At 42.6% G+C, this 13172-nt stretch overlaps 1 protein-coding gene across 2 annotated transcripts in view; it reads right to left on the bottom strand.

Annotated features, from left to right (window-relative positions):
* Positions 1–13172, bottom strand: part of EML5 (EMAP like 5) — a 167192-nt gene that overhangs the window by 142522 nt on the left and 11498 nt on the right. For both annotated transcript variants that reach the window (XM_084841133.1, XM_084841144.1), the window contains exon 2: positions 3793–3952. In XM_084841133.1, coding sequence (XP_084697259.1) covers positions 3793–3952 — 160 coding nt within the window. The remainder of the gene's footprint in view (positions 1–3792; positions 3953–13172) is intronic.

Below are 13172 nucleotides of genomic sequence, written 5' to 3'. Positions count from 1 at the left end.
TTTTATACCCCCCTTAACAGCTCAATACTTCTCCATCAGGTCTTGTCTCTGCGCATGCTCTCAGTATAAACTGACCCATTGTTCTTTGTCTCTTTGCCTGCTCTGTTTAAGCTGACTCATCTGTCACGTATCATGCCTTCGTGTCTGAGTCACTAGCTACACTAGCTACTTATGACCTTCCTTTTTATCTAACAGTACCTTAAAGACTAAAAAAATTATTCTAGCATAAACTTTTGTGGACTATAATTCACTTCATCAGATGCAGGTTTATGCCAGAATAAATTTATGCCAGAATAAAGGCTATTTGTTGTCTTTCCTTACTCCAGATAATTCATGAAGTTAAAAAGCACCAGTCCCAATAAAGATCACTAGGGGACCCCACTTATTTCCTTCCATTATGAAAACTATCTATTTATTCTTGCTGACCTGGTTCACACAGTCACCATGATGAGTTGAGGCTCCCAGAGCTGTCAGTTTGCCAATCCAAGCCCCTGCAGCATCTCATGTTGTCCAAAGCCAGCAAGGGTGGCTTGTTGGGGTGGTTGACAAAACACCCCACAACCCTACAACAGACCATGGATTCTGGGTGGTTTGTTAACCACGCCAACAAGTGACCCTTGCCGGGTTCGAATGACACCAGAAGTCATGCCTAATGAGGGTAATTATGTAAATTAGCCAGCACACAACCACCCTGTGTTCGTGTGAAATGGGCTGCTCTCTACTTCCTGTTCTTTAGCCAGTTATTGATCCACAGGAGGACCTCTAAAAGATTGGTGAGGCAGGAACTTACCTTTGCAGAAGCCATGCTGACTCTCCTTCAGAAAGACCTTTTTTCTATATGTCTGATAATTTTATTTACCTCTCACTGATATTCAGTTAAAACTAGGTATTCAATAGGGACATTTTGCCTTGGAAAATCTATACCCAAGTCCTTAAACAGCAAGAATTTAGCACACCAAAGTTAATTTATGGAAATTAGGATTATACTCACTCACCTCAATGAGAGGCTTGCAAAGGTCAAGAATAAAATAGGGTTTCAATACAGTAAATGAACTCTTAAAGATTTTGCATAATTTTCAGTTCCTTTCAAAAACTTTCAGTGATGAACTTAATTTCCTTTCATGCCTTTCCTTTCTCCAGCTTAGTTTTAAGTTTTGTCCCTTAATTTGGTCTTTATGCTTTTGTTTCCCTTTGGCATTTCTTTCTCTACAGCACAAAAATAGTCATTACTTTAAAAGTAAGCCGCAGCATGAAGTCTCATATTGCCTCCATAAAAGCATTCAGAAAGTTGTATAATGTCTCAGTAATGGGACATATGTCTCTCTTGAGAAATGTTGTACTTCAGGGCTAACTACTTTACACACTAGCAAGTATGTAACAATGCCCACCTTTTTTTAAAAAAAAGAAAAACGGTGAGAAGTGCCTGTTATTAACTTTGGCTGACACACCAGCTATGCCCATTCCTGGAACATGTGGACCTGGTAATGGTGGTGCATGTGCTGGTAACGTCTAGGCTTAATTTCTGTTATGCGGTGTAGTTGGGGCTGCCTGTATATTTAGTTCGGAAACTTCAACTGGTACAAAATATGGCAGCCAGGTTGGTCTCCGGGACATCCAGTGGAGACGATATTACATCAGTTTTAAAATCTTTACAGTGGCTGCCAATTTGTTTCCGAGCAAAATATAAAATGCTGGTTCTTACCTTTAAAGCCTTATATGGTCTAGGTCCAAGGTACCTTAGGGAGCGCCTTCCCCTTATGTCCCAGTCTGCCACCTAAGGTCGTCCGAGGGCTATGTGCTGCCTAATGTGAGATTGGCAGCCCACGCAAGAGGACCTTTTCCTTTGCCACCCTTCAGTTGTGGAATGACCTGCCAGTTGAAATGCGCTTGCTGGCCTCTTTGAAGGTTTTTAAGCAGGCATTAAAGCCTCTATTATTCTGGCAGGCCTTCCCTTTTTAGAACTCTTGTTCCTTTTGCTGACTTTTGTATACTGTTTTTAAGGTGAGTTGGTTTAAATTGTGTTGTTTTATTGTTGGATTTTTAAAAAATAGTTTTTAGTTCAAAGTTGTTTTTAGATATATTGTATATATGGTTTGTAAACTGTGAATACTGTATTTTCATGTTTTTACTTTTGTAAACTGCCCAGAGAGCTTCGGCTATGGGGCGGTATATAAATGTAATGAATGAATGAATGAATGAATGAATGAATGAATGAATGAAAAAAGCTATTTTGGAATGGGGGAATTTAAAGTTGAGAAGTAGTGTGAGAGCCATGTGGATGGGTGGGTGCTTAACCCTTATCTTGCTTGCCATTCTGAATCAAATCCTTTCCAGTTCCCCCCCCCCCCCCGCAGGACTTTGAGTACACATTTGACATTGCAGATGTACGTCCCAGTTACCAGTGAATGCCAGTGACAGGCAACTAAAGATTGTGCATCTTTCACATAAAAGCAAGAAAAAACCTATAACTGAATAGCTCTGTCATAAATTTTCCTGAATTCTATGAATATTTAGATTAGGTTTATGAAGAGCCACTTGTCTGTTTGCCTAAGAGAACAATCCTTCGCCTCATAGACAGTATCTATGGGGCCACAGGATGCTGGGAGGCAGAGCTATGACCTCAGAGGAGGAAATCCCCACTCAAAGTTCGCCCCTCTCCCACCTGCTGGCTGCTATGAAAAGCTCCTCATGGTCCAACCTTGGGAAAAGTATAGAGAGGGAGGGAGGGAGGGGGCATGTCAGTGGGCAAGGTGAGAGAGAAGAGGAGAGGCCAGGCTATGGATCCACTGGATCCAAAGGCCTCTTGGCCCCAGTCCCCACCACCAGGAAGGTGAGTGAGCTAGATGGGCTTAGAAGCCTATCTAGGGAAAAAAGCAAAAATGGAGGACGGAGAGGCCAAAAAAAGCCTCTGCTATTCCTTTCCCCTGCTGGTAACAGCCCCGCAGGGCATAGGGTGGACGGAGGGCCCTAAATTGAGTAAGAATTGACTCCACAAGGCAGGAAAGTTTTTGTTAGTTCTAAGAGCTTTTTCTTTCTCTTAGGCTGTCTCTGTGCCACAAATAACTAACAAAGGTATGTGTGAGCAGACAGACTAATAAAAAACATTTGGAGGTTAAATTGTTTTTTTAGGGTTATTTTGAAGGACATCCTATAGAGCAGCCTTCCCCAACCTGGTGCCTTCCATATGTGTTGGACTGCAACTCCCATAATTCCCAGCCAGCATGGCCATGTCAAATGGGAATTACGGGAGTTGCAGTCCAGCACATCTGGAGGGCACTAGGTTGGGGAAGGCTGCCAAAGAGCATTTCTGTCACCACTAGTTGTAAATTTCATTTACCTAAACGGCACCAGTTATGTGTGAATGCTAAATACAGGACTGCAGTCTTAAAAACATCTTTCCACTAGAGGTAGATTTTATTGACTGGGGAGTACCTGCTATAATGCGTGTTGCTTCAGAGGCCTCAGTATACTTTTGCAGAGCCCAGATTTTTCAGTATAGTGAAGTTCTCTATGAAAACTCAGAAGCAAACTCCACCACATATCTGAGTTCTACGTTTTACACAGTAACATACTATATGTTTGCTACCAGTTAGAATGATGCAGGACCATTTGTAGCTATGTGAATGGGCCTTAATTCTTCTTGACCAATTTTAAAATGCCTCTATACATTCAAGTAAAAAAATTAAACATTTAAGTTAATTCCTCTTCCAAAGGCAGTGTGTACAGCAGGATTTATAGCAAATGTATACATCATGCAGTGATGAAATGAGAATACTGAAGACATACACATACCTGACCATCTACGTCAAATGCCAAGCAAGCTATACCATGTGTATGAACATCCTTCATTACTGATACGGTCTGCACAGTGTACGAGTCCCAAACACAGATATACGGCTCTTTCCCAACTTGACCTGTTGCCACCAATACTCGTTCAGGATGCAAAGCAAGACTTGGAAAAAAGAAACATAGGGGAAAGTTAATACTAAACTTTAAAACACTTGTTCTGAATACCACTAAACTTTTTAAGCATACTTACATTAATATTATTTTGATGTTTCAGTAGAACATTCTAAGTCTTTACAATACCATCCGTTAATAAAATGTTTTGATAACCAAAACATTTATTTATCTTTTATCCACATTCACAGCCTTAGCAGGAGCTCGATCATGGACTTGCCATAAGAAAGAATAAGTACAGAGGAATGAACAAGACATATGATCTCCTCAAAATCAATGCAGTAAATATACAAAAGAAGAGGCGAAATCTAACATCACACCAGCAGACTTCCACTCATGCAATGGGACTTTCCCCCAACTCGCTCCCCACTGCAGCCCCTCCCCCCTCCCCAATCTGCTCTGGAGGATCCCCAATCCTCTGGAACATATTTTGAGGGTGCACAGGTGACTCACCTCTCCCTATTCTGCTGATGGGAGTCATTCCATGCACAGGAGGGGCTAAGTAGACACAACCCCAGGTAATTAGACACATTTGAAGAAATGGAAAAGAGAAGGGAGAGGGAACCAGGTCATTGGAGCTCTGATAGCTTTATTTTTCATTTTCTTTCTCTCTCTTTTCCTATCTGGAATGCGAATAGCAATCTAAATATAGAATGGAAAACTAATTCTGACTTGCTAAGATGCCTGACTAATAAGAGAGAATTAATCTTCAACTCAGGTGAATAACAATCTGTGTGGATCAAAAAGACCAAGAGAAATGAATTCCATAATTAAAATATAACTAGAATATATGACCTAGTTTTCAGAATAGGCAGATGGCCTATTTGGAGCCTGGCAAGATTAATTATTTGAAAAGCACTGTGTACATTCTAAGACCAAAAGAAATCTGCAAAGAAATCAGCACAGGCATGATATTTCCAACAGGATGGCTTATACTTGCACACAAAAATACCTGTTTTCCCTTAGTTTAAAGTATGCACATGACGGTTTTCTTACATTTTAGTTAAATAACAGGCTGTAGTTACAAAAGGCAATAGGTTAAGTGATTAGAATCATAGAGGCCCAGAACTGGAAGAAAAATTAAATTCATGATAAACCACAATTTGTCACAGGCAAAACACAGAAGTGAAGTTAAGTGACCAAGATACAACATAATAGCGCTACCTAAAGAACAGATAGTCAAACATATCAACTATTGTACATTGCTGCAGGGGAAAGCAAAAAAACAACAACCCAGGGTCACTAGACAAACTGACCTGGGAGGAAATTATGACTACTCAAAATGTCCTTTGAACCTTGAATGTAAAACAATTTGTTGTTGTTCAGTCATTAAGTCGTGTCCGACTCTTCGTGACCCCATGGACCATAGCACGCCAGGCCTTCCTGTCCTCCACTCTCTCCCGGAGTGTGCTCAAGTTCATATTCATTGCATCGGTGATGCTATCTAGCCATCTCATCCTCTGCCGTCCCCTTCTCCTTTTGCCTTCAATCTTTCCCAGCATCAGGGTCTTTTCCTCCTTCTTCTTTTTCTCTTTGCATTAGGTGGCCAAAATATTGGAGCTTCAGCTTCAGTATCTGTCCTTCCAAATGAGCAGTCAGGGTTGATTTCCTTTAGGATTGACTTGATTTGACCTCCTTGCAGTCCAGGGGACTCGTAAGAGTCTTCTCCAGCACCACAGTTCGAAAGCATCAATTCTTCGGCGCTCAGCCTTCCTTATAGTCCAGCTCTCACAGCCATATATTACTACTGGGAAAACCATAGCTTTGCTTAGACGAACCTTTGTCAGCAAGGTGATGTCTTTGCTTCTTACTATGCTGTCTAGGTTTGCCATAGCTTTTCTCCCAAGGAGCAAGTGTCTTTTGATTTCATGGCTACAGTCACCATCTGCGGTGATCTTGGAGCCCAAGAAAATAAAATCTGTCACTGCTTCCATTTCTTCCCCTTCTATATGCCAAGAAGTGATGGGGCCAGATGCCATGATCTTAGTTTTTTTTAATGTTGAGTTTCAAACCAGCTTTTGCACTCTCCACTTTCACCTTTTTTTTCTGCAACATTGGTTGAGGGGGAGATGAAAACCCGCCCTGAAGATTGGGAAGAATGTGAACATTCAGGTGGGGTGGATACTTACACTTAGATGAGGTGGTTGAGGGTTTCCCCATTTTTTAAAAACGTTTTGAAGCTACTATTCCAACTACTGGTTTGGCTGCACTCAGCAGCCTACCTGGTGTGCGCTTTGAAAATGAGGACTGAATGCTCCTGGGAATGGCACTCTGTGATGATGTAGCATAATTCCAGGAGCTGTACAGGGGTGTGGGGGGAGCAGGGAGGCTGCCAGCATAGTATCTCTCCCTATATATATGCGTGTGTGTCTGTGTGTGTGTACACACATACACATGCACCTGCCAACTGAAGTGGTATTTTGGAAAATAAGTTGGTAATTTTGTTTACTTATTTTTAGGACTGTTTTAACTCTACGTTATCCAATCATATGGTTATAGTTTCATATAAAAATGCTACCTTGAGTTTTAAAAGTCAGTCATGTACCAGTTCTTCAGACTCTCCTAATTTGGACTTTGAAATCAAGCTCTAAAAACTGACAGACTAGTCTTAGTAGATCTTCATAAAGTATCCAGATACTGTCTGATACATCATGTTGATCTAAGATAAAGCATCATTCACCTTGCTTGCTCTTGCTGAGGGATTATAGACAGAACAACAATTCACACAGTTCTAAAAGTCAGGAAGACATTTATTTAGTTGTCAGATAGCTGCACTGGAGAATTAATCCATTCATCCTGTATGCATACTGTTGTTCTGATAAAAGAAAAGTATCCAAACAAAATTCTAATAGTATAGTTCCAATACAACCCACTGCAAGATTTTTAAATAATGTTTTAACTTCTTAACCCTCCAAAGCTAATACTTTATTATTTACACTAAGACTCCAGGCAGTCTTAGTGGAGAATGATTTTCTGGATCCATTTCATGATTACCTGTGTTGGGAGACTGACAGGGGGACAGTGTCCCTGTGGATACTCCTTGATCTTTTGGCGGCATTCAATACCATCGATCTTTTTCGAGTGGCTGTCCATTGGGAGTTGATGGCACTGCTTTGCAGTGGTTCTGCTCCTACCTGGATGGTGGTTTTCCAGGCAGTGGTGCTTGGTGGGTATTGCTTGGCCCCTTGAAGCTGATTCTCCTATGCTGTTTAACATCTACATAAAGCCGCTGTGTTAGGTTACCCAGAGTTTTAGGGTATGTTGTCATCAGTATGCTGATGACACACAACTCTGTGTGAGACTTTGCTCCAGTCTGGGCAGAGTTATAGCTTGTGAAATTGATTCTGAGTCAGAGGGGGAAGCTATAGAGTCAGGCCCAGCCATGGGAAGCCAGACATTTGAGAATTCAGTTCTACCAGGCCTCCCACTGGCTTATGACCTGGGAGGGGGTGAGACCCAGGATACTGATACTGTCAGGAGTGCCCTAGCTGCCTCTTGCAGTCCCCTCCAATAGCCAACTCAGGACTCAGACGACGAGGATTCTTTCCAAGGCTTTATTCCTTTATTACTTTATGACTCTTTCAGATACTAATCACTAGCGACTAAGCAAGGAACAGCACTGGGGAAAGATAGCAGAGTAGCCTAAGCTCCAGGTAAGGCAGTTGGTCCCCGTATGAAGGGGAACCACGGGAGGACTCTGAACGTATGGGCTATGGAGAGATCCTCCCTCTTTCCCTTGGGTCCTTGGGATGCGACCGTTGTTTGAGCACCAAACGAGCGCAACGCCTCCTTTCCGCACCCTCCATCTGTTGTCGCCCCTGCGTCTGCGCCGAGTGTCCAGCAAACCCCCCTCCAGCGCTCTCTCACTGCCAGGGTCACTATCTATCCCAGGAATGCTGGCAGGAGGAATCTCTGCCAGCTGCTGTGCTTGTGAGAGATGAGCGAGCTCCTTTCCCACGGATTGCTGTTCTTCCTCAGAATCAGAACTGCTCTGGGGCTCTATGGGCTCAGTTTCCACGCTGACAGATACAGCCTATCTTCCACAGGTGGGAGACCTGACTTTGACAGAGGCTCCTGCTTCTTAACCAGGAACATCTACCATGGTAGCAGGGCAGCAGGAGGAGGACACTGCAGGAGAAGGTTGGGGGGGGGGTCTTAAGGTGTGTCATCAACTAAAGAAGGCGGTACAGAGGCATCTGGTGAAGTGCAGTAACTGTCTAAGAGCAAGGCTTCTTTGCCGGAATGGAACGTCCAATAGTGGATCTTTAGCAGCTACTCCCCTGTATTTAAACAGAGCAATGGGCAGTAGACTTTCCTGGACGCAACGTCTTAGTAACCTGGAAAGCTTCCTGGTTTTACTGTAACTGTAACCTTCTTTTGATTTATTCTGTGTGCTGAACCCAAGGCTGATTAGGTCTTCTCTGGTGATGCTCAGAAACTTCTTCTGGTCAAGGAACTAGGTTGTAATGTGTTATCTGTGGATCTTTATTGGGACTATAAAGGCTTATAGCTAATTACTGGAATTACAGCTTGCCTGGCACTGTCATCTTTTTGACACCAGGCAAAAACGTATTTATTTTCCCAGACATGAGTTATGACCCAATTGTTGTGGTCTGCTTCTGTGGTGTTCATTCTAGGCTGCGGGGGGGGGGGGGGATTTTTGGGTATTGCGGATGAACACATTTCATACTGCATTGTTTTTAGGTTATGTTTTGGTGTTTATTTTTATTTGTATTATGTTGTATTACTGTGCTATTTATGTTTATACTGATGCTGGTTTTTTCTGTTATATATATATATTATGGTTTTCTGTATTTGTGTGTGTAAGTCACCTTGAGACTACTTTTTGTAGTGGGAAGCACAGCATAAATTTAATAAATTGTCATCATCATCTAGCTGCTTGACAAATGCGTGGTGTTCTACTTTAGGGCTGTGTGGAAGCTAGAGCCAATGCAAAATATATCATTCCTTTCTGCCAGAGGTGGGTCAGCAGGGCCACATCTCCATTGGCTTTCTATACCTTCCACTCTAATTTCAAGGTGTTACATTTTACATATAAAATCCCAAACCCTTGGGTCCTTCATAATAAAGCTATTCTATCCTACATTAAAAAATATCTCTGCTGTTACGTTGTTGGTATTCTATGCAAGTTATACAAATTATAGCTGAATATCATGGATTGCCCTCATACCAATGGTGTCTCCAAGCTCAGTGCTTCACTTTTAGTTATATTAATTAATGGCAACCACTAACTTATATAGAAGAAAGTAAAGCATTGCACACATGATTCTACTGGATGCTGATTAAACCTGTACATTTAACCTAACATAAAAAAGAAACTTGTGATATATGAAAGACTAACACATTTGTTGTGCCATAAACTTTCATGGCTTCTGCCACAATACATCTGTTGGCCTATAATGTGCCCCCAAGGTTCTTCTTTGCATTACTTCCACTTTGCTGTAAAATGGCTACCCTTCTGGAATTTGTCCCTTTACACCTAGAGGAATGTAGGAAGCTATGTTACATTGAGTCAGACCATTAGTCCATCTAGCTCAGTTTTGTCTACATACTGAGTGGCAGCAGCTCTCCAGTATTTCAGACAGGGGTGCTTCCCATCCTTATAAGATTGTCTAAGTGTGTCCTCCACTGACTAAATTAAAAGGAGTTGCTACCATGGAACTGCAGATTTCAAATGCCAATCTGGCTTCCAAGTCCCCATGCCAGTAAAATTACTGACAAGAGTACCCTTAAAGTGGCCAGTCAGCCAATTGAGACCCTTGGTGCAAAACATGGCCCAAAACTGAAGTACCTCTACCCCAAGATAGACCAGCTGGTAAAGTACCAGATGAGCACCCCCTATGATGCCTTTTGTTTTGTATACCTTTACATAACTATCTCCCAGATATTTTGTTTTTTTAATGCTCAGTCAGTAGCTTTGACTCGATCAAATAGCAAGGAACCTCCTTGAAGTCTCCTTTCATTCCACAGAGTCAAAATACTGATCCTTTTGTTTTATCCTATCTTGAATCCAACACCATTGACCCCTTTGTACTATTTATTTTGAAGTCTGTAACTGCACTCATCGGGGGGGGGGGGGGTTGACCATAAGATTTAGCATGGACAGACTTGCTGTTACACTGCTCTAAGAATTGCTAGGGGTTTATTTGGCTTACAAGACCATTCCTTATGATCCTTTCCTAACACTCGCCCTGCTCTACACTGGTGCCTACCTCTTTTCTAGAGCCATGCTCCTTTTCTTCCTTCTCCTTGAACCTCCCATTGCCTTGTTTGCGTAAAGAATCCATTGCCTTGTTTGCCTAAAGAATCCAATTTAAAAACTTTTACATTTAATAAGTCCTAGAACTCTCAGCACTCCTCAGCCACCATGGCTGACTGGGTAATGCTGGGAGTTGTAGGAATGTGACAGTATTTGACCCAGAAGTCTTTGCAAGACTCCTGCCCCAACCTGAATACTAGGCTACCTTGCAAATATTTATCCTAGAAAATTTTGGTCTCTACCTCTCTCATAAGCTTATCCCTCTTATAAGTTATAGCTTTTATAAAGAAACAAATGAAATATTAAGATGTATATTTCTGTATTATGTTTCAATCAATTTGATTCTAACAGAAGCATTTGTGCTGACATGCTATAACTTCTTGCTGACCTCTGAGCTTGCTGACATGAGAAAAGCAAGATATAATATTTTCTCAGCTAAACTCAGGAAAAGCAAGTTTTCCCACCTAAACTCAGGAAAAATGTGCATTAGATAAGGAAGAATAACTGCTTATGATGCAAAAGAAATACTGTGAGAATTAGAACCGAAAGACCCTTCTAATTTAAAATAGTGAAACAGGACCTACGAAAGATAAGCAGGTGGCATCCTGCGTTGAAGGAAATGTTTGGCTCAGCATTGCTGACAAAGCTATGAAGTAAATACAGTATATCACTCCAAATTATAGCTGCGAACTTCGGAAAAAAATAAGCAATTTCATGGGAAACATACATACAGTCCATCTGAATATAAGAGGCAAAACATGGGCGCTTCAGTACATAACATCTGTCCTCACAGAACCAAACATCACTTCTCACAGGATGCAACATCCATCCTCATGAGAGGACAATGCCATCATTCCTCATCATTTTCTCTAAACTCCTTTTTGCTACAAACGCAGAAATATTATTTGGGTGAGATATTTTACTACTTTAAAGGCAATGCTCCTAAACAATTCTTAGACAGTCTTTGAAAATGTGTTTTGCTTGCAACCACTTCATATTCTGTATATTCTATGCTCTTATATCAAATGTGAATCAAGTAGAAACTGCTTAAGATTTTAAAATAAAAGATGAAAAAACACCTGATAGTCCTCTATTCTGTATGTTAATACCAAGAATTTTGTAAACTTACAATTTCCATGGTGATACTTTGTTCTGGGAAATGATCAAGCTAAATACAGAAATCGCATATCATAAAATCCCTAGACAGGGACAGATCTGCCACAGAACTTTTTCTGTCTAAACATACATAGGATTGTGCCCTTGATTAATTTATTTATATTTCTAGTCTACCCAATGACAGAACATTCTCTAAGCAGATTATGTGATAAAATAAAGGTGCTACTTCTTCACACACCACATAATTTAACTATAGAATTCGCTACCACAAGATGTAATGATGGCCATAGGGATGGATGAACTCACCTGCACCCAGCTTCCCCAGGTGCTCGCCAAGCTGCTGCCCCAGCTCATGCTCCCCCAGACATGCCCGACAAGACTCTACACTCACCAGGACCTGGTCGCTGAGCAGCCCTGCACCCAGCGAGCGGTCCTGCGCTGCCCTTGAGGGCTGTCAAAAACCTGACAGCTCTCAAAAGAAAAGGAGAGAAGGGATCCCTACAGAGAGCTGAGAAAGTGCCTAGTTTCTTCTGAGGAAGTGAGGGTGCCAGGCACTGGGAGGGGGCACCTGCTCCCCCCTCCCCAACCCCTGGCACTTTCACTGCCTCAGAAGAAACGGGGTGCAGCAATTTTTAATGTCTTCCTGCCGTTCATGCACAAGAACAGAACTAAGACATTTTTAAAAAGAAAAGCAGGGGGCAGAGTGGAGTGGGACTGGGGGACACCCAAAGGGGTTTCTCTTCCCCCTGCCACACACCATCTGCTCCCACCCAAAAGCATTCCCCGGAGCCAAGTGGAGGATCCTTCTTGCCAGTTGCCTTTTGTGATGAGAGGGATCTTTCGGGCAAGTGGTGAGAGGGATCTTTCAGCCCGACAGGGGGAAAATACCTTTTCGGCGGTGAAATCCACCCCCCACCAAAGACTGGCTTGCCCCCACAGTTTCCCGAGAAGCACCTTGAAAATCTAATGTAAGTGAATTGCTCCACATACTTGCATTAGATTTTCAAAATGGTTCTCGCAAAAATCAGGCTGGGGGTGGGGAATGCAACCCCCTACTCACCCTGGATCCTGTTGTCCCAAGGACCCATGGCAGGAGGTGGGATTCCCACCCATTCCTACCTGATTTTTGCAAGGAGCATCTTGAAAATCTAATGTAAGTGAATGGACCAATTCACTTACATTAGATTTTCAAAGTGCTCCTCCAAAAATCACGGGTGGGGGTGAGCAATCCCACCCCCCCATGGGTCCTGTTGCCCCAAGGACCCATAGCGGGGTGATTCTCCAGCCCCACCACCAATTTTTGCAAGAAGCACTTCTGTAAATGTAAATATTGCTCACATAGGGCAGTAAAAGCCCTGATCTGCACAAAATTGCAGGCAGCAGAGGGGCTCCATTCGCTTACATTCGTTTTCAAAGTGCTCCTCGTGAAAACTGGGGGGGTATCCCACCCCTCCGTGTGGGTCCTGTTGCCCCAAAAACCCATAGTGGTGGTGGGATTTCCCCCTCCCCCATTTTTGCAAGGGGCACTTTGAAAATCTAATGTAAGTAAATGGAGCCCCTCTTCTGTCTGCAATTTTGTGCAGATTGGGGCTTTTACTGCCCTATATGTGCAATATTACATTTATGGAATTTCCTGAGGCACCATTTTTCCCCACAAAATGGTGACCATGGGAACGTCGGGCGCTTGGCGTCGGCTCATGGAGACGACTCGGCGAGCATGGGGGGGTGTGAGCAGGGGCAGTGGCTTGGAGATGCGAGCAGGGGGGAATCTGTCAGACTCCCAGACTGAGTCAAGTGCCCATGCCATCCCTAGATG

Source organism: Heloderma suspectum, chromosome 1 (genome assembly GCF_057233095.1).
Source record: "Heloderma suspectum isolate Gila_16-S chromosome 1, 16-S_ref, whole genome shotgun sequence".
NCBI classification, from domain to species: Eukaryota; Metazoa; Chordata; class Lepidosauria; order Squamata; family Helodermatidae; genus Heloderma; species Heloderma suspectum.
This window is presented reverse-complemented; position numbering and strand designations above follow the sequence as displayed.